General features: G+C 40.7%; 1 protein-coding gene across 1 annotated transcript in view; it reads left to right on the top strand.

Moving 5' to 3' along the window:
• Positions 1 to 18,983, top strand: part of smurf2 (SMAD specific E3 ubiquitin protein ligase 2) — an 87,148-nt gene that overhangs the window by 18,823 nt on the left and 49,342 nt on the right. Inside the window, exon 2 of the mRNA XM_073833547.1 lies at positions 11,964 to 12,002. Coding sequence (XP_073689648.1) covers positions 11,964 to 12,002 — 39 coding nt within the window. The remainder of the gene's footprint in view (positions 1 to 11,963; positions 12,003 to 18,983) is intronic.

The following is an 18,983-nucleotide window of genomic DNA, read 5'->3' as shown; positions in this document are numbered from 1 at the left end:
ATGTTTCCAAAATTTGCCAAATTCCATGACATTCCGTGTTCTACAGTAAATTCCGTGTTCATGACTGAATTCCAAGATTCTGTCCGCCCTTTCCGCATCGTGGAAATCATAGGGCCCTACTGTTTTACCGCATTGAGGCCCATGTACTTCAGCCTTTTTTCTCAGAAACAATCTCAGATTTAGATTGTACCCCAAAGTATTAATTATCCAAATAACATTTGGTTTTTCAGCTCCTTCTCTCTCACACCCCCACTTCCTCTCCAGTGTTGTGTACCATGATGCAGCTTCCTATTATTTTAACCACTAACCCCATTTTTGTCAACCCCCAAATCTTCCCACAATTCCTTGTGCACTTTCCCATGTATCAACGTCTTTAAGAAAAGACTTTTTTCCAGTCCATCGGTGATGTTTGGATGGGAATTATGCTCGAGTTTGATGACTTGGGCGTAATTTGACACCGCCATAGCATGGTAGACAAGAAAATACATCAAGCCTTCCAGTTTCTCATTGGAGACTGTCCATCTTTTTGTCCCTGCAATTGATGGAAGTGGTGTTTTTCATCAAACAGACTTTAAGGACAATCTTACATCACACTAAACCAGTCGAGCTTGTTAGCAGTTGAGCTTTGCAAACCTTTGGGGAGCACTTCTGAAAGGAAAGATGGGATTTGCTGGATTGTAGTATGGCGGATTCTCTTCGCAAACGTCTGGGAATCAGGATTAGCCGAAAACAATGACCATTGTGCCTGAGTTGGCGTGCAAGGTGTGTTATGTCGGTGTACAAAAGTGTTTTTGACAGCTAGTATTTGTCTTTTTACTCAAGCGACGGGTCCAATCATATCCACCTTTCTTTTCTTCTCTTGTTTTTGCACGTGTATTCATGGAAAGCGTGACACAAGACTCCCAGTACGACCAATAAAATATTGATGTGCTTGTACATGTGATCAACCATATTGTCTTCTTTTTCCAAAGAAAGTCGTGATTGACTTGTCAGGAAATTGCCTAGTCATTCACGAGGCGTCCGCCACACTAGACACGAAGAGCGATAGCATCTAAACTTCAATGCTATTTTGAGCTCCCGCTCTGCCTGACGACTTGCTATCTGGGTTAAAGTCAAAACCGTTGAGAACGTCCTGTTTTTCACTTGTTTAAATGGTTTAGACAAGGAGGAACATGGACATAGGAACTGTTTCAAATGATGGTTTTGTATCTAGACTGCTGCTTGGTTTTCCCTTTCACGGTTGGTTTTGTCTCATTTTAAGACTACTTGAAAGATGATAAAACATCAGAAAAGCAGGCCTTTCGCCACTTACAGAGTCCGCCTGTGATTCACAGAAGAAGAATGCATGAACGTGACACAGAAAAAGAAAAGCAGAATGGAAGAAAAGGGCCACGTGTCATGGGAATGATAATGTATGCATCCTGTAGAGCTGGAAGCTCGTCTTCTGTGGGAACGAAGCCCCTTAGAAAGCCGTTACTTTTCCAGAAGTCCTTCGAGACTCTGCAGACGAGCGGCTCTTTGCTATTTTCACACTGTTTGTTTCCCTGTCTTCGTTTCATCAATGCTTTCTGGTAGTGTTGGGCGATATGCTCAATTTTCATATCGTCCTATCGTCAGCCTGAGAGATCGCCGATACACGATACTATCGTGCTGATTTATTTAATTATCTATGTACTAAATTCCTTATTCATTTTGTAAAGGTAGACTTGCTATTGGGCATGTGACTAAGTTGTGCGTGTACAGAGCGCTGACGATATAGTTCTGCCGGAGAGATCTTACTTTCGGTTTCATTCTCTGCTATCCGCTATCCTCAGTGAGTGGTAAATGTGCGTGCATGAATGTAAATGAGTGTATCTTTCTTTACCTGTCATATTGCGATAATGTTATCGCTTTATGTCTGACCGTTGTAGAATGTGGAGAAGTGATGCCCGTGTAATTCACGTGCGTATGTTTAGCGCCATTTGAACGCATCGTAATTCTAATTAACGCATACAGATGTTACTGAGGTGAATGTTTATGCTTAGCCAACTATACAGACCGATTCTGATATATGGTAATTAATTCAGCCTGAACCACATTTTACTACCTCTGTTATCCTAATGACAGTGCAATGCTAATATAATATAACACTCCCGTTAGAATCAGTTAATCTATCTACACCGTGCTGTATGAAAATCTCTCCGTGGGTGCACGGACGCAACACATACGCACTGCAGACGGAGTATGTGTGAAACATGCGTTACCCGTTTTCACTGCACACGTCTGTGGCGCGTTAAGGCGACGTAGCCACTCTCTTTGCTTGTGTTTATACCGCAGCAAGTTTCTGAAGCATCCTAGAACCGACTCTCCGCGCTGCATCGCTAAAGTTAGGCGCCTTTTTGACGGATAATAATCGTCTAACTATCGTCAAAGGCATCAGCCACAGGCGATATCTCTGACTATCGTCGATACACGATACTATCGTCTATCGGCACAACCCTACTTTCTGGGCTTTCTCACTCCCTGTGTCTCTCCTGTGTCTTATCTTTATCTTCTTGCCATTCTTGACGCAAAGAAGGTGTTTGTGACGGACACAGATGCACGTTGAGGCCTCTTTGTCCGGCTCTTGTCTAGACTCCTTGATAAGGGCAGAAGCAAAGGCTGCTGGTGCTGACCGTGTCACTTCCTTTTCCCGGTATCAGACTGCTCTCTGTCACCCTCAGATTTTGCTTCTACAGCCTAAATTAGCTACTATCTTGCCCTCTAGAGCCAAATACACACTCGCACAAAACCACCCACAGTTGGACTAAGGAGAACAAACAGAGCTGTCTGACTCCTGCCAAGTTGAAAATGCATCTGAAAATGGCTTTTTTGTCTTATTCAGTGAGTCAGTTACATCGAGTACACTAATCATCTCTCTAAGAACTGTGGGAAACCAGAAACTGCTATTTTATCACTGCATGTTAGCTCTTCATGGTGTTTTGTAATGCATTTCCATGCATATATCAATTTAATGGATTTTTTAAAATGTTTTTTAATGGTGTTTGGCAGAGCAAATATAACTGTTGGTCCATGTATTATACTTGAGCAAAACATTTTTTTTACAGCATTTAGGTTAAAGTCATTTCATAAATGTTTACTTTTAACTTGTTTATTTACAAATATTAATTTGTGTGATTTTTTTTTTTTTATATATAATATCGCACATGTGACTCTCGCTGTGTCTTCAGCCTCTAACGTCTAAATATGAGTACATTAACACAAACACAATCTCTAGATATGCTCTGAGAGTCACTTCATGTGCATTTATGGTTTAAAAACTACCGTCATATCATATACAAACAGAAACGTAAAGGTCTTCACAGCAACCCGTCAAAATAAAAGCTCAGTTAAACTTGAAGGAAATGTGACAGAAGTATATTACTTAATGCAATGATAGTAGTACAACTACGAATAAAATTATTATTTAAAGATTATTTCTAAGCCGTATTTAACAGTTTTTATTTACTAGAAAAATGTAAATACATAACACCGTATTTATAAAAAAGAAAGAAATTCATAATAAATAAATTCTTTATAAAATTAATTAGACATTATTTTGATTATTAAAATTTATTGAAACCATTAAAATGGAATCCAGAAAATTAGTGAAAAATACAGAATTTGGTAAAGATAAAACTAAAATATAACTATTTCTTAGGGCCTTAAAACTTTTAATAAACTGCTGTTAAATTGTTCGTTTCCTGATTTCTTTTAATTAGACTTCCTTTTTTATTTATTGATTTATTGATTTATTTTATTTTATTTTATTTAACCATTAAAACATAATCCAGAAAAATTAAAATGGCAAAAACAGAATTTGAGGTTAAATAAAATGGAATTTGAAGGGGGAAAAAACATATTTCATAGGACCTTAAAAATGTACTTTTTGTTTAAAAAAATGCTGTTAAATTGTGTTTCCTGATTTCAGTTAGTTAGAATTGCTTGTTAATTATGTTTATTTTTATTTTTATTTAACCATTAAAACAGAATCCAGAACATTTAAAATGTCAAAAAGCTGAATTTTGAGGTAAATAAAATGGAATTTAAAAGGGAAAAATTATTTCATAAGGCCTTAGAAATGTTTTAATAAATTTCTGTTAAAGTTTCATAATTTCAGTTAATTAGACTTGTTTTTAATCATGTATTTACTTTTAACCATTAAAATAGAAAAAAATGGAATTTGGAGATAAATAAAATTTTGGGGTAAAAATAAAACTGATTTTATAGGGCCCTATAAGAGTGGACACGGCCATTTGTAAATTTTATGGGTCTGGCTTCCGTTCTCATCCCTTCCAGCTGTTTTTAGCTGTACGAAACAGCTGGGTTTGCTGCTTGATATTGTAAACTGGTGTGTATTACCATATTATTTTAATGTATTTTCTTAATTATTAACACAATGGCTTGTAGTGTAAACAGTTTTACAGTTTACTGAACGTTGTCAGAAAGTGCCGCAAACCTGAATATCGAATGCAATATTGAGCTCGATATGGCGTAGCTTGTCAGAGATTTACGTCTCTGTGTATTAATTGCCGCTCCAGCGGAACCTGAGCTGAACGCATGTGATGGAGATTTACTACTAATCAAAGTACCGGCTTCATTGACTAAACGCGCCTCACAATATCGTTCGATATATTGTCCAGCCCTAGGCTAAATTAATTGTAGCTTAGAAATAAATATTTGGCAGTATTGCAAAGCCAAACAAACCCCAATAAAAACGATAAGCAATTTATTTATTTTTTACCTCCTTTTTAAAAAAAAAAAGTTTTCTTCATTCACTGTTAAAACTTTATAGCACTACAGCGATCTTTTCTTTGTGTCTGACTCCCAGTGTGGAAAGCATTGCTGTCAAGTGTTCTGTGTTTTATTGGTTTCGAGTAGCTGATGTTATCTGACGTACTAAACTAGTGTTGCAAAGTTTAAGAGCGTCACAGAAACCAGTCGAACCTTTTTTAGTTTGCTTTAGAGACAGGAAGCAGATAAACGTTTAACAGAATCTAAGCCAGGTTCTTTATCTGCGGTTCGCTGCCAGTACAGCGGTGTTGTGTCTATTTATATGAGCTCACGCATTGATGTTTTACGTTTGATGAATTGATAAGTGTGTGTTAGTGGCCGTGAATCACTCCATTCATAAATGAATATCTGTGGTGCGGCAGATGCTGTCGTTCAAAGGACAGATGCGTCGGAATTTCACTTTGCGAGTGATTCACAGCCAGCCTGATGAAACTCATACGCAGGAATGAAGATTGGCTGCATTACACGCTGCCGGTTCACTATACATCGCAGAGAAATATTGATCTGTCACTGCGGACCACGAGGAATGGTGCTTCATCAACTAGTACTGTGACTTTCTCAGCTGTGAGATTGATGGTGTGTTTTGTTAACCGCTTGAGTGCTTTTCACTCAGGGAGTTTGACACTGTTCCTGATCTAGGAACCTCTTAAATGAATGAATAACGTCAGTAAGAGATGATGTGTTTGTTTATTTACATATTTATTTAAAGGAGAAGTTCACTTCCAGAATAAGAATTTCCTGATAATTTACTCACCCCAGTGTCATCCACAAAGTTCATGTCTTTTTTTTTTTTTTTCAGTCGTTTTTGAGGGAAAGTTTTCAGGATTTTTCTCCATATAGTGGACTTTAATGGGGATCAATGGGTTGAAGGTTCAAATTGCAGTTTCAGTGCAGCTTCAAAGGGCTCTACATGATCCCAGCCAAGGAATAAGGGTCTTACCTAGCAAAATGATTGGTCATTTTCTAAAAAAAATCCTGCAAAGCCACTTCTACGTCCCGATCCTAATTAAATAATTTGCAATATGCACTTTGAAGTCCCTTTTTGAATCAAATGATTTGCGATACATGGATTGAAGTCCTGTTTTGAATCAAATGATTTGTTATACATGCTTTAAAGTACTGTTCTAAATCAAATGATTCGCCATATGCGCTTTGAAGTTCCTTTTTTGAATCAAATGATTCCCGAGTCAATTGGAGCGCTTCGAAACAGTGAATCATTTTGCGACGCAGTGGTTTACTGATATTCAGTTTCAAAAGGCTTGGGTAATACTTTGCTCACTTTCTCTATATAATTAATTCATTGTTTGAAATGAAATCATTACAATTAATAGACCTAACTTAAAATGGTTTTATTAAATTGTGATCATGTTAGACAGTTTCCGTCAAATTACAAACATTTCATGGCGTGACACTCATTATCTGGTACTTGCCTAAAATGAACCTCTACCTATGGAGAGAGAAAAAAGTTTTCAAAAGCATCCCCCTTCTGCTTTTTTTCACAATTCGCACCCTGGACGTACTGACCCAGTGTTTACAAAGCTGTTGGGCGATTTAGAGGAGAAGTTACAGGATAAGACTAGAAGTTTTTCGACGTGATTACTTAATGCGTGAAGTCAACACTAATGCAAGATTTGTGGTTAAAAAGTATATAACTTTTTTTTTTTTTTTTTTTTTGTGAAAAATGACTGAACGTTTTGCTAGACAAGACCCTTATTCCTCAGCTGGGATCGAGTAGAGCCCTTCTAAGCTACATTAAAAACTGCAATTTGGACCTTCAACCCGTTGATCCCCATTGAAGTCCACTTATATGGAGAACAATCCAGGAATGTTTTCCTTAAAAGCTTAGAAAGACATGATCATCTTGGATGACATGGGGGTGGGTAAATTATCAGAATTTTTTTATGCTGAAAGCAAACTAATTCTTTAAACACACAGTCCTGGCCTTGCTGTAAACTTAGTTATTCCAAAAAACTCCAAATAATGATTGCTCTTTTTAAAAAAATGACTTTTCATACAGGTGACATCACCAATCTCTTATTAATTTTTTTTACTTATTTAACTGTTTACCTTTAACTAGCATTCACTATTTTAATCTTATTGAACATCCTGTTTCTTTTGGAAGTCAGGTTATGAAGTAAAATCACTGCATGTTGACTGTGATTTAATGCTAATGAAAATTAGGCTGTGAGTTATTTGAGGTTTTGAGGTTTGTTTGAAAGGTTTCCTTTAGTTGTGTACATAAGTATTGATTGACCAGTCAAAAAAACTTTGAGAAATGTCATTATACGTGGACTGAAAACATCAGAAAACATGCATAATGTAAACAAGATGGTAAAAGTACTGTACTTCTGCTCAGCCTTGTTGTCATCAAATTAAAGAAATAGTTCCAGCCGAAAATGAAAATTTGCTTTGGAGAAATTTAGCATTACATCAATTTCTCAGCATAAAAACATCACAGTAATCCATAAGTAATCCGCACGACTTCAGTCCATCATAAATGAAGTGAAAAGCTGTGAGAGGAAAAGTTGTTTGAGTACAAAAATCCATCATGAGTCCATAATCTATCATTTTTTTCTTGTAAACAGTGCTTAATCTCTGTACATTTCTCTCCTGATTTAGACGAGATGAGTATTTTAGCTGGAAGCAACGGTTTAAAGTTAAAAATGCCTTAATGATGGATTTGTTTCTCACCAACATGCAGCCTTTCACTTCACAAGATGTTAACTGTTGGATCGTAGTCGTGTGGATTACTTGTGGATATTGTGATGTTTTTATCAGCTCTAATTCTGACGGCACCCATTCTCTGCAGATAATCCCTTGGTGAATAATCGATGTAATGCTAAGTTTTTTCCAAATCTGTTCTGATGACAAAACAAACCCATTTACATCTTGAGAGTAAATTCAGCAGTTTCTTTAAGTATAGTGTCCACTCCTAAGTCTATTAGAAGTGCAGTTGCTACAAATGTTTTCTCTCATTTTCTGCACTTGTTCTCAGTTGCTCTGTTACTAGTTCTTTGAATTAGTCTCTAATGCAGACACTGTTGCTTAATGTCAATAATTAATAGAGTTGAGTGCAGACGAGGTGTTGAAGGCTGAGTGTGTGTGAGAGAGAGTGAGACTTCCACACAGAGAGAGAGCGAGATACATTCCAGATGGTGGAATGATGAGGTGGGTTTCACTGGAACGTTAAACATTCCCAGGGATGTTTGCAGAGAGAAATTTTTCCTCGACTGCGAAGCAAGCATGTTTCCTTTTTATCCGATCCCTCCCTCCTCTTTCTCTCGCCATCCAGACTTGGATCCAGACCGTCGCTATCATCACCTGCTGCAACTGTCCGAACCCTTCACATGAGTCTCTTCGCTTCTTCTGACAAACTTGCTTGAATTAATTTTGATACTTTTTATTTCTGAAAGCTGTTTTTTTTAAGTTGTATATCGACTATCTATATCTATACATGTTTATGTGTGTGTGCACATGGGTTGAAGAATAGCCGTGGTCGTGCCGCAGACAGAATCAATAGCCGTCTCAGTATGGGTGTTTCCGTGTCTGTTTGGATTTGCTAAGTAAAGTCTGCAGCTCACCTGCACATGGACATTTTCTCGGCCCTTTAACCTCCTCCACACATTCCAGTTATTCCTACCATCTCAGCTCTCTTACATCTGGAGGGGCGAACTGCTGTAGCTTTTGTGTGCATACCTCAAATGTTGTCCTCCAGTTCTCTCTAGTCGCCCTTCATTCCTGTCGTCACATTTCTGGTGCAGCCTGTCTGCTAGGGCTGCCACGATTCTTCTATTCAATTCGAGTACTCTATTTAAAAAAATCCTTGTTTGCATTTAACTTGTGTTGAGAAGTGTTGCATTACACGGATGAGAATCAATGAAATGCATTTTTAGACGTTTTCCAAGGCTGAATGATATATTAAACCCATTTAAAATCACAAAGCATAACGCTATTGTGTATTCACAAACACTACAATTCAGTTAAATAAATACATGTGATGCAGGTTTAATATATGCACTTTCAATTATTTACATGTGTGTAGGTTTTGTATGTGCATTCACAGTAAATGCTGCTCCACACAAACAGCTGTCATTTACATGTGTGGAGCATCTCAAACGCCATCTCTGCATATTGTTGTGAGTTTGGATTTATCATAACATTCATCTGGGAACGCAATGTGCATCATTTCATCAGATTTGTAAGATAAATCAATTATAAACCCACGCAAACTGATAAAAGAGAGTTTGCACGTACGTCACATTTTAGGTCAGTTACCTGGATGCGCGACCATATTGACTATTCTCGGATGTAAACGACAGCATGGATTGCACGCTTAATGTACTGTTGAATATGTTGTTATGGAAAAAACATGTGGCAGCTGATAAATCATATAGAGAATGACTTCGTGAGCAGGAAAGGGTGCAATATTTTGACAAAGTAAAGATAATAGGTGGTAAAGATACATACGAGCAGTGTTAATTAAGATATTAGCGTAATATTCCACCTGCCTGACTGGAAATAAGAATAAACACAAATGTTGTCAAGATCCTTACCTTGGATATCAGACAGTTTTTTGCACTCTTCTCCGTAATTTGTTAAAACTTTTAGCAGTCTGTAGTACTCCAAATGGTTTTTGCAGTTTGACCGATTAATACAGCCCAAAACATGACAATAATTGACCATTTTCAGCAGCAATAATTAGCAAAATATGCAAGTTTTGTTCGGTTCAGTGGCATCCTTTATACCTGTACATTTTCTGTCAACTGTTTTATCATGATTATAAAACCTTAAATCCTCATTTTATACAAGTTTACATATTTGATAGCCACATTTTCAAGAAATTACAGTGGCTGTAGCATTTTTGTCATAAAGAAATGGCCAAATATTAAAGATTAAGTGCACATTTAAGTTAAAAGTTGTTTAGTCAATATTAAACAAGGATTAGATCATGCAGTAAAGTGTAAAAAATATCGTCAGGCCATTGGCAAAAATTTTTTATCAGTAAACCCATATGATTACTTGCTTTTGATACTTTATTTGAATCATTATTGACTCGTTACAATTATGTAGCCAAAGTAATTTTAAAGGCTATTGTTTGCTTAGGTCTATTTTTATTACCTTAAAAAGTTTATTTTAATTATCTGATTACTCGATTCATCGTCAGAATAATCGACCTATTACGCAATTACTAAAATTATTTTTTAGTGACAGCCCTTGTTTTCTTCCTTTCTTTCATTTTGTATTAGTGATGTTTATTGCCAGGCAGTTTATTGATCAATATTGCGTACATATTGGTTAATAATGAATATTTAATTGACTTTCTTCCATCTAATTCCCTCTTAAGGTCTTTGAACACTGTTAAATGTAGTCTTTATTATAGAATTTTTTCATACTCAGTATAATGTTGTGATGCCTACATTCACTTTTATCATTTAAACGATCATTTGAATGATCGTATTTTGTAATGTATTCTCTTTAATTTATTTGGACAAAATAGAATTTTAATTATGGCTGTTTATTTGTTGTCGCCTTAGCATCCCTTCTTGCATCTTTTATTTCTCATTGTAATTAGGGCTAATTAATCTAACAAAATTATTTCACTGATTAATTAGTAGCCTTTGATTTATTCATCTTTTGCAATTAGTTCAAATATTGAGTTATACATATTCTTACAAATAAAGAAAGGTAATCACTTCAGCTTTTGAGAGTCATTATGTAATTACAACTATTATACAATTAACTTATACAAATATTTTTGCCACACAAAATGAGATCACAAAGAAACTCTCTTACTCACCGTTTAATTAGCTATATGACAAAGTAACTGAATGGCACATCTCCTTTTGTAGGTCCTATGGATAAGAAACAAAATAAAGGCGATAAGATAAAGTGATAAAATGGGTCATTTTTGGATTAACTGTTTTATTCACTCTTAAAATACCTTATAGGGTTGATAATCCAAAAAATGCTAGGTCAAACTTTGATCTCTGCAAACCATGACTACTTGACACCAAAATAGTTGTCGACAATTTTTTATCGTTGATAATGTTGACTAATCAGTTCAGCTTCAATTGTAATTGTCTCCAAATTCTCCCAGTATTGTGTATGAGACGTTTAAAACACAAAAATTAGTATTTTGAAAGGTTTGTCTGTCACAAACGGTTAACCTCAGTAATTTATCATTTTAATCGTGAACGCTTTTCTGCTTTGTTGTTATTCGTAACTCTTCCTTGACCTCCTGACATTCTCACAGATGTCAAAGGAAGCATAAATATCTCCCCAGAGTTGCCTGTGGTATTATGGGGAAGCTTTAAAGTTTAAACTGAATTTTCTTGTGTTAACTGACATCTCAAGCCAGTTTAAAGTCAGAAGATCTTGTTTAGCTCTCTTTCTTTTTTTAAACTAAGAGTTATTAAGCTGAATGTAGGCCAGCGGTGGGATGTGGATCAGAGGCTTTTTTTTTTTTTTTTACTTTGCATCTCTAATACATTGTGAGCCTGATCTGGGAGTGCTGAGCGCCGTAAGAGCCAAGCTATGGATTTAAACATTTTCCCAGCGGTTTAAACACACGGAGATCCTAAAATACAGAGCTGGAAAATTAAAAACATATCTACGTATCACTGTGGTGTCAGCCAGTGTGAGACCTAAATCCACATGAACTCATTTTTGCACTGGAGGAAATAATTTTAATAGTCATTTTCTTTAACATGCATAAGAAAAATAAATGTATTTGATAAGCAAAATTGCTTAGTATTTGTTTTTAGGGCATATGTCTTGAATTAGGTTAATTATTCCTATCTCAAAGGTAAATTGCTGTTTTGTTTTAGTATAGATATTAACAAATAAGTATTTTTTATTAAATAAGTAAAAAAACGTTTGTCAAGGGGGTGTGAAATAATTATAAAAATGTATTTAAATAATATCTTTATTAAAGATATATATTATGTGTGTGGGGGGGGGGTTATTAGACAATTTAAGATTTAAATAATTTTTTTTACAGAGAAACAATAGAAATTGCAGTTTAAAAATTGCATTCTGACTCAAAACTGTATTTTAAAACACAAATCACTGTTGTGATTTACAAGTTTACATGCAAATATCTATATTCCAAAATGTCTAAACATTTTTTTTTCCCTCTTTTCTCTCTGTAGTTCTGTGCGCAAAGAACCTGGTGAAGAAAGACTTCTTCCGTAAGTATTCAACCTTCATAAATACTGAGAATGTCTGTCTGAAAGCGAGTGAACTGCGAGAGCGCTCTATTCCTGTCAGCACATCTCGGTGCAGTGTTTTAGCAGAGGCTCATCTGTTAAAAGTGTGCAGAGCTAGAGATAAGTGCTCTTCCCCCACGAGACACCAGAAATGTGGGTCAGCTCGGGGAGACAAAGCAACCGCTGGTTGACACATGTATACTCGCCTCGGTTTCTCTGCCTCCTGACAAACACAAACAACCAAGCCCACATCTGAATCGCTGATCAGATATCAAAGAGAGAGACAGGCGCTTTTGGGAGGTGGGAGGAGAGACAGGTACGACGCGAGACTGATGAAAAAGAGGAGAAAGTCGAAAAGAGAGTAGCAAAAATGTGATGCTGGCAGAGGGATGAGGTTTTGCAGACTGTATGTGGTTAAATTTAAGACTACAATCTCTCTGCTCTCTTGTGTAAACCTGCCTGCATATCTTTGTCTTCCTGCTCAGCCTGCAACTGAATTCATAATGATGAATAACAATATAAAAAAACAAAAGGGAAAAAACAGTATTTATGGGAAAATGTGTTTATTAGGAACGGGTATATACTAATGTTATAATTCTGGCCCATGCTGAGGTATTTTTCTTTAATGCCAAAATCATTAGGATACTTAGTAAAGATCATGTTCCATGAAGATATTTTGTAAATTTCCTACTGTAAATATATCAAAACTTAATTTTTGATTAGTAATATGCATGGCTAAGAACTTCATTTAGACAACTTTAAAGACGATGTTAAAATTTTACAAGAAAAGATTTTAGAATTTTTATCATACATTTTAAAAAAAATTGTGTGTAATTTTAGTTTCTGTATTTTTATGTTTGCTTAACTTGGTTATTATTTTCTCATTTGAATCCAGAAAAGTAATAGAAAAAAGAATTTGCTAAAAATAATAAAATAAAAACAAATAAAATTTGAAAAAAAAAAACATTTTATAGGGCTTATATGTTAATTTTAATAAGTTGCTGTTAAATATTATTAAATTTTTCCCAAATTCCTTTTTTCCCCCATTTTCATTTTTGTAGATTCAGTTTTAATGCTTGCTTAAAATGTTATTAGTCAAAAAGTATGTCTAATTAATTGAATGCATGAAACCATACTTATTTAACAGCAATTTATTAAAACTTTTTTTTCAAATCACATTTTAAAGCCCTATGAAATTATTTTCCTCAAATTTAGTTTTATTTTTTAATTAATTTTATTTTTTATGTCTTTATTATGTTTTCCATCCATTTTCTGGAATACATTTTAATATTTTCATTTTTAATTTTAATAATCAACAGCATCTCTAATTAAGTATTTTTATTAAAATGTATTATTATTATTATTATTATTATTATTATTTAGTTAATTTTTTTTTCCCAGAAAGTAATTTAATAATGTTATAGTTTGTAGTAGAACTATCATTACATAAAAATAACATTTCTGTCACAATTTCTTCAAGTTAAACCAAACATTTAATTTGACTGGTTGCTGTGAAGACCTTTAAGTTTCTGTTTGTATATAATATGATATAGTTTTTGTTAAAAAGAAGCAGTAAAATGCTCATGAAGTGACTTTTGGAGCAGTTCTAGTGATTGTATTTGTGTTCATTGTCCTCATGTACAGAGGCTAAAAACACAGCAAGTGTCACACGCCCTTCAGTATCAATGTCTAGCAAACCTTTTTTTAAAAAGGCTGTAACAAAACAAAATGTGTAACAAAAAAATATGAGACCTTAATACTTTACGAAGGCACAGTAAATAGTATATATTATGATTTTGGAGTAACACAGTAATCTAACAAATTACTTTACAGTTACCATTTCCAGTATTAGTGCATCTGCAGTATTTGAAGTTTTTAGGGCCCAAGCCAGTAAAGCGCAGGATTTTTTTTTTCAACCTTCCGGGTGTTTTGGGGGGCCTTATTGTGCTTAAAAACTCTTGAAAATTCAAAAACCTTGGAATCTGCGGCCATTAGGACATATGGCCGCAGAAATGAGAAACAGGAAGTGTCTAGGTGAAACTTCACCAGTTTGTTCGTTGTAAGATGCCAATCACATAGATGTTAGTATTATGAGTCAAAGTTATAGACTGGCAGCAGGAAGTGTTTTAAAAATTCTTTGAAATCAACCTCTTATTTGTACTCGACTTGCTTCAAACTTCATCAGAATAATGTCAAAACACTGCCAATGAGAATCTGTGAAGGGATCCTTGATATATCACATACTGTTGCCATGGCAATGTGTCAAACTAACATTTGTTTCCTGTGTTTTTGCGCCTAATATACTTAGAATTTCATGAAACTCAACACACATCAGCATTAGTGATAATTAGTGACTGGCAATAGCTAATAAATGGACGTGGAGGAGGCGCTCTAAAGCGCCACTTTTTGACAAAAGTTGGAGGGTTAGTTGTAGCTACAGACCCCAAACTCGGCATGTATATTGTTCTCACCAAGCTGGACAACTTTCTGTTTTACATTCATTAGCTGCGACCAACAGGAAATCTGCTATTTTGATTTGAATGTGAATTTTTGGAAAAATATAGCTGTGAATTAATGCATACTAGTCCTACAAAAATCATGGAATTCGCACCATACTTTGCCAACATGATGCCAAGATACTGACGATGCTAAATTTGAGATATCTTGAACGGTGTTGACATGATGATTTATTAAAGTAACAGTAAAAAAAGGAATCAGTAATTTCCTTATCTTTAAAATGCAGCTTCCAAACACTTAAAAACTTTTTATATACAGAGAACAAGTCATTCTGGGGAAATATGGATAGTTTCATCAATATACAAAGCTCTATGAATAAAAGAAAATTTAAGAACTCAAGATCAGACATCTGATTTCACTCTGCCTTTATGTGTGGGGGGAGTAAGAGTGTGAGATGGTATATTTAAACTCTTGGTGGTTTAAAGGTTATATCGGTGTGATTTTTGACTGCATTGCTGTCATGATCGGGGCTGTGGATTTTCCCTCAGCCACCTGAGGTCGCTGTCCTACACTGCACTTCCTTGATTGTCCACCTGTCCTTGTCATCAGCACTGATCACCCACACCTGTTCACAATTACTATCAGGACTATAAGTATCATCTCCACTCACTCTGCATTCATGTCTGCATTGTCTCGTGTTTGGTATGTTCTGTGTTCCCTGGATCTTTGACCGAGTTTTCAGTTCTGTTTATTTTGTATTGTTTTAAGTTTCAAGTTATTGTTGTGCCGTGTTGGCCTTTTGCTTTGTTTGTTTATTTTGTTTATTTGATTAAAACATCACTTCCTGCATTTGGACCCAGACCTCCCTTACTCCAAACGTGACAGAATGCAGACTCCACAGATGGGTCCAGCGGGGAGTAATTTTTTTTTTTTCTGAGGAGGCGGCGGCGTTTGAGGCGGCGTCGGCCGCTCGGTTCGAGGAGGTCATTTACCTCCAACTGGCCGAGATGGAGGCCTGTAGGGCCGAGTCGGCGCGACGGCGTTCCCGCTTTGCAGTGGGGGTGGAGTGGCTCTTCCGTGGGAAGGCGGAAGTGTCCACGCTCTCAGTTCCGGACGCGGCGGTGACCGTTCTCTCTGTTCCGGACGCGGCGGTGACCGCTTTCTCTGTTCCTGACGCGGCGGTGATTGCTCTCTCTGTTCCGGACGCGGCGGTGACCGTTCTCTCTGTTCCTGACGCGGCGGTGACCGCTTTCTCTGTTCCTGACGTGGCGGTGACCGTTCTCTCTGTTCCTGACGCGGCGGTGACCGCTTTCTCTGTGCCGGACGCGGCGGTGCCCGCTCACGTTCCTCTGGCGGCGGTGCCCGCTCACGTTCCTATGGCGGCGGTGCCCGCTGATGTTCCTATGGCGGCGGTGCCCGCTCACGTTCCTCTGGCGGCGGTGCCCGCTCACGTTCCTCTGGCGGCGGTGCCCGCTCATGTTCCTCTGGCGGCGGTGCCCGCTGATGTTCCTATGGCGGCGGTGCCCGCTCACGTTCCTCTGGCGGCGGTGCCCGCTCACGTTCCTCTGGCGGCGGTGCCCGCTCACGTTCCTCTGGCGGCGGTGCCCGCTGATGTTCCTCTGGCGGCGGTGCCCGCTCACGTTCCTATGGCGGCGGTGCCCGCTGATGTTCCTATGGCGGCGGTGCCCGCTCACGTTCCTCTGGCGGCGGTGCCCGCTCACGTTCCTCTGGCGGCGGTGCCCGCTCACGTTCCTCTGGCGGCGGTGCCCGCTCACGTTCCTCTGGCGGCGGTGCCCGCTGATGTTCCTATGGCGGCGGTGCCCGCTCACGTTCCTATGGCGGCGGTGCCCGCTGATGTTCCTCTGGCGGCGGTGCCCGCTCACGTTCCTATGGCGGCGGTGCCCGCTGATGTTCCTATGGCGGCGGTGCCCGCTCACGTTCCTCTGGCGGCGGTGCCCGCTCACGTTCCTCTGGCGGCGGTGCCCGCTCACGTTCCTATGGCGGCGGTGCCCGCTGATGTTCCTATGGCGGCGGTGCCCGCTCACGTTCCTCTGGCGGCGGTGCCCGCTCACGTTCCTCTGGCGGCGGTGCCCGCTCATGTTCCTCTGGCGGCGGTGCCCGCTGATGTTCCTCTGGCGGCGGTGCCCGCTCACGTTCCTCTGGCGGCGGTGCCCGCTCACGTTCCTCTGGCGGCGGTGCCCGCTCACGTTCCTCTGGCGGCGGTGCCCGCTGATGTTCCTCTGGCGGCGGTGCCCGCTCACGTTCCTCTGGCGGCGGTGCCCGCTCATGTTCCTCTGGCGGCGGTGCCCGCTCACGTTCCTCTGGCGGCGGTGCCTGCTCATGTTCCTCTGGCGGCGGTGCCCGCTCACGTTCCTCTGGCGGCGGTGCCCGCTCACGTTCCTCTGGCGGCGGTGCCCGCTGACGTTCCTCCTCAGTTCGGTCACGCCCTGCCCGAGTTCCCAGGCCCTGCGCTGGTCTTGCCCAGCCTCACGGAACCTTCGTCTCCGGCCCTGCTGTTGTTGCACGGGCCTGGCCCGCCATCCCTCCCCCTGGTTCACCATTCCTCCGTACCTCCTCCCTCCAGACTTTGGGAACGTCTGGAAGCCGTTCCGTAGGGAGGGGGTACTGTCATGACTCTGGGCTGCTGCCTTTCCCTTAGCCACCTGAGGTCGCTGTTTCCCCTTTTCCCTTCCTCTCGCACTTCCCTCCTGATCTCGTACACCTGTCTCAACACTCACACCCACAGCTGACCCTCATTATCACAGACTTTATAATCTCCACTCTTTCCCCACTCTGGGAGTCTGCATTGTTTCCTGTAACTTGTCTTCTGTGTGGTTTGTTTTCGGTATTCTTTGTATTTTCCAAGTTCATGTTCTTGCCTTGCTCGTGTTTTTGTTGTGTTGTGTTTGGCCTTTTGTTTTGTTTGTTTATTTGTGTTTATTTGATTAAAACATCACTTCCTGCATTTGCCCGCTGATGTTCCTATGGCGGCGGTGCCCGCTCACGTTCCTCTGGCGGCGGTGCCCGCTCACGTTCCTCTGGCGGCGGTGCCCGCTCATGTTCCTCTGGCGGCGGTGCCCGCTGATGTTCCTCTGGCGGCGGTGCCCGCTCACGTTCCTCTGGCGGCGGTGCCCGCTCACGTTCCTCTGGCGGCGGTGCCCGCTCACGTTCCTCTGGCGGCGGTGCCCGCTCACGTTCCTATGGCGGCGGTGCCCGCTGATGTTCCTCTGGCGGCGGTGCCCGCTCACGTTCCTATGGCGGCGGTGCCCGCTGATGTTCCTATGGCGGCGGTGCCCGCTCACGTTCCTCTGGCGGCGGTGCCCGCTCACGTTCCTCTGGCGGCGGTGCCCGCTCACGTTCCTATGGCGGCGGTGCCCGCTGATGTTCCTATGGCGGCGGTGCCCGCTCACGTTCCTCTGGCGGCGGTGCCCGCTCACGTTCCTCTGGCGGCGGTGCCCGCTCATGTTCCTCTGGCGGCGGTGCCCGCTGATGTTCCTCTGGCGGCGGTGCCCGCTCACGTTCCTCTGGCGGCGGTGCCCGCTCACGTTCCTCTGGCGGCGGTGCCCGCTCACGTTCCTCTGGCGGCGGTGCCCGCTGATGTTCCTCTGGCGGCGGTGCCCGCTCACGTTCCTCTGGCGGCGGTGCCCGCTCATGTTCCTCTGGCGGCGGTGCCCGCTCACGTTCCTCTGGCGGCGGTGCCTGCTCATGTTCCTCTGGCGGCGGTGCCCGCTCACGTTCCTCTGGCGGCGGTGCCCGCTCACGTTCCTCTGGCGGCGGTGCCCGCTGACGTTCCTCCTCAGTTCGGTCACGCCCTGCCCGAGTTCCCAGGCCCTGCGCTGGTCTTGCCCAGCCTCACGGAACCTTCGTCTCCGGCCCTGCTGTTGTTGCACGGGCCTGGCCCGCCATCCCTCCCCCTGGTTCACCATTCCTCCGTACCTCCTCCCTCCAGACTTTGGGAACGTCTGGAAGCCGTTCCGTAGGGAGGGGGTACTGTCATGACTCTGGGCTGCTGCCTTTCCCTTAGCCACCTGAGGTCGCTGTTTCCCCTTTTCCCTTCCTCTCGCACTTCCCTCCTGATCTCGTACACCTGTCTCAACACTCACACCCACAGCTGACCCTCATTATCACAGACTTTATAATCTCCACTCTTTCCCCACTCTGGGAGTCTGCATTGTTTCCTGTAACTTGTCTTCTGTGTGGTTTGTTTTCGGTATTCTTTGTATTTTCCAAGTTCATGTTCTTGCCTTGCTCGTGTTTTTGTTGTGTTGTGTTTGGCCTTTTGTTTTGTTTGTTTATTTGTGTTTATTTGATTAAAACATCACTTCCTGCATTTGGACCCAGACCTCCCTTACTCCAAACGTGACAATTGCAGCTTAGGAAATCTCAGTAATACTTTAGAATAGGGAACACTTATTCACTATTAACTACGACTTTTGTTAAGTTTAGGTATTGGGTAGGATTAAGGATGTAGATAAGGTCATGTAGAATAAGGCATTAATATATGCT

Source organism: Garra rufa, chromosome 1 (assembly GCF_049309525.1).
Source record: "Garra rufa chromosome 1, GarRuf1.0, whole genome shotgun sequence".
Lineage (NCBI taxonomy): Eukaryota > Metazoa > Chordata > Actinopteri > Cypriniformes > Cyprinidae > Garra > Garra rufa.
The sequence above is the reverse complement of the archived record's forward strand: the minus strand, read 5'-3'. Positions and strand labels throughout refer to the sequence as shown.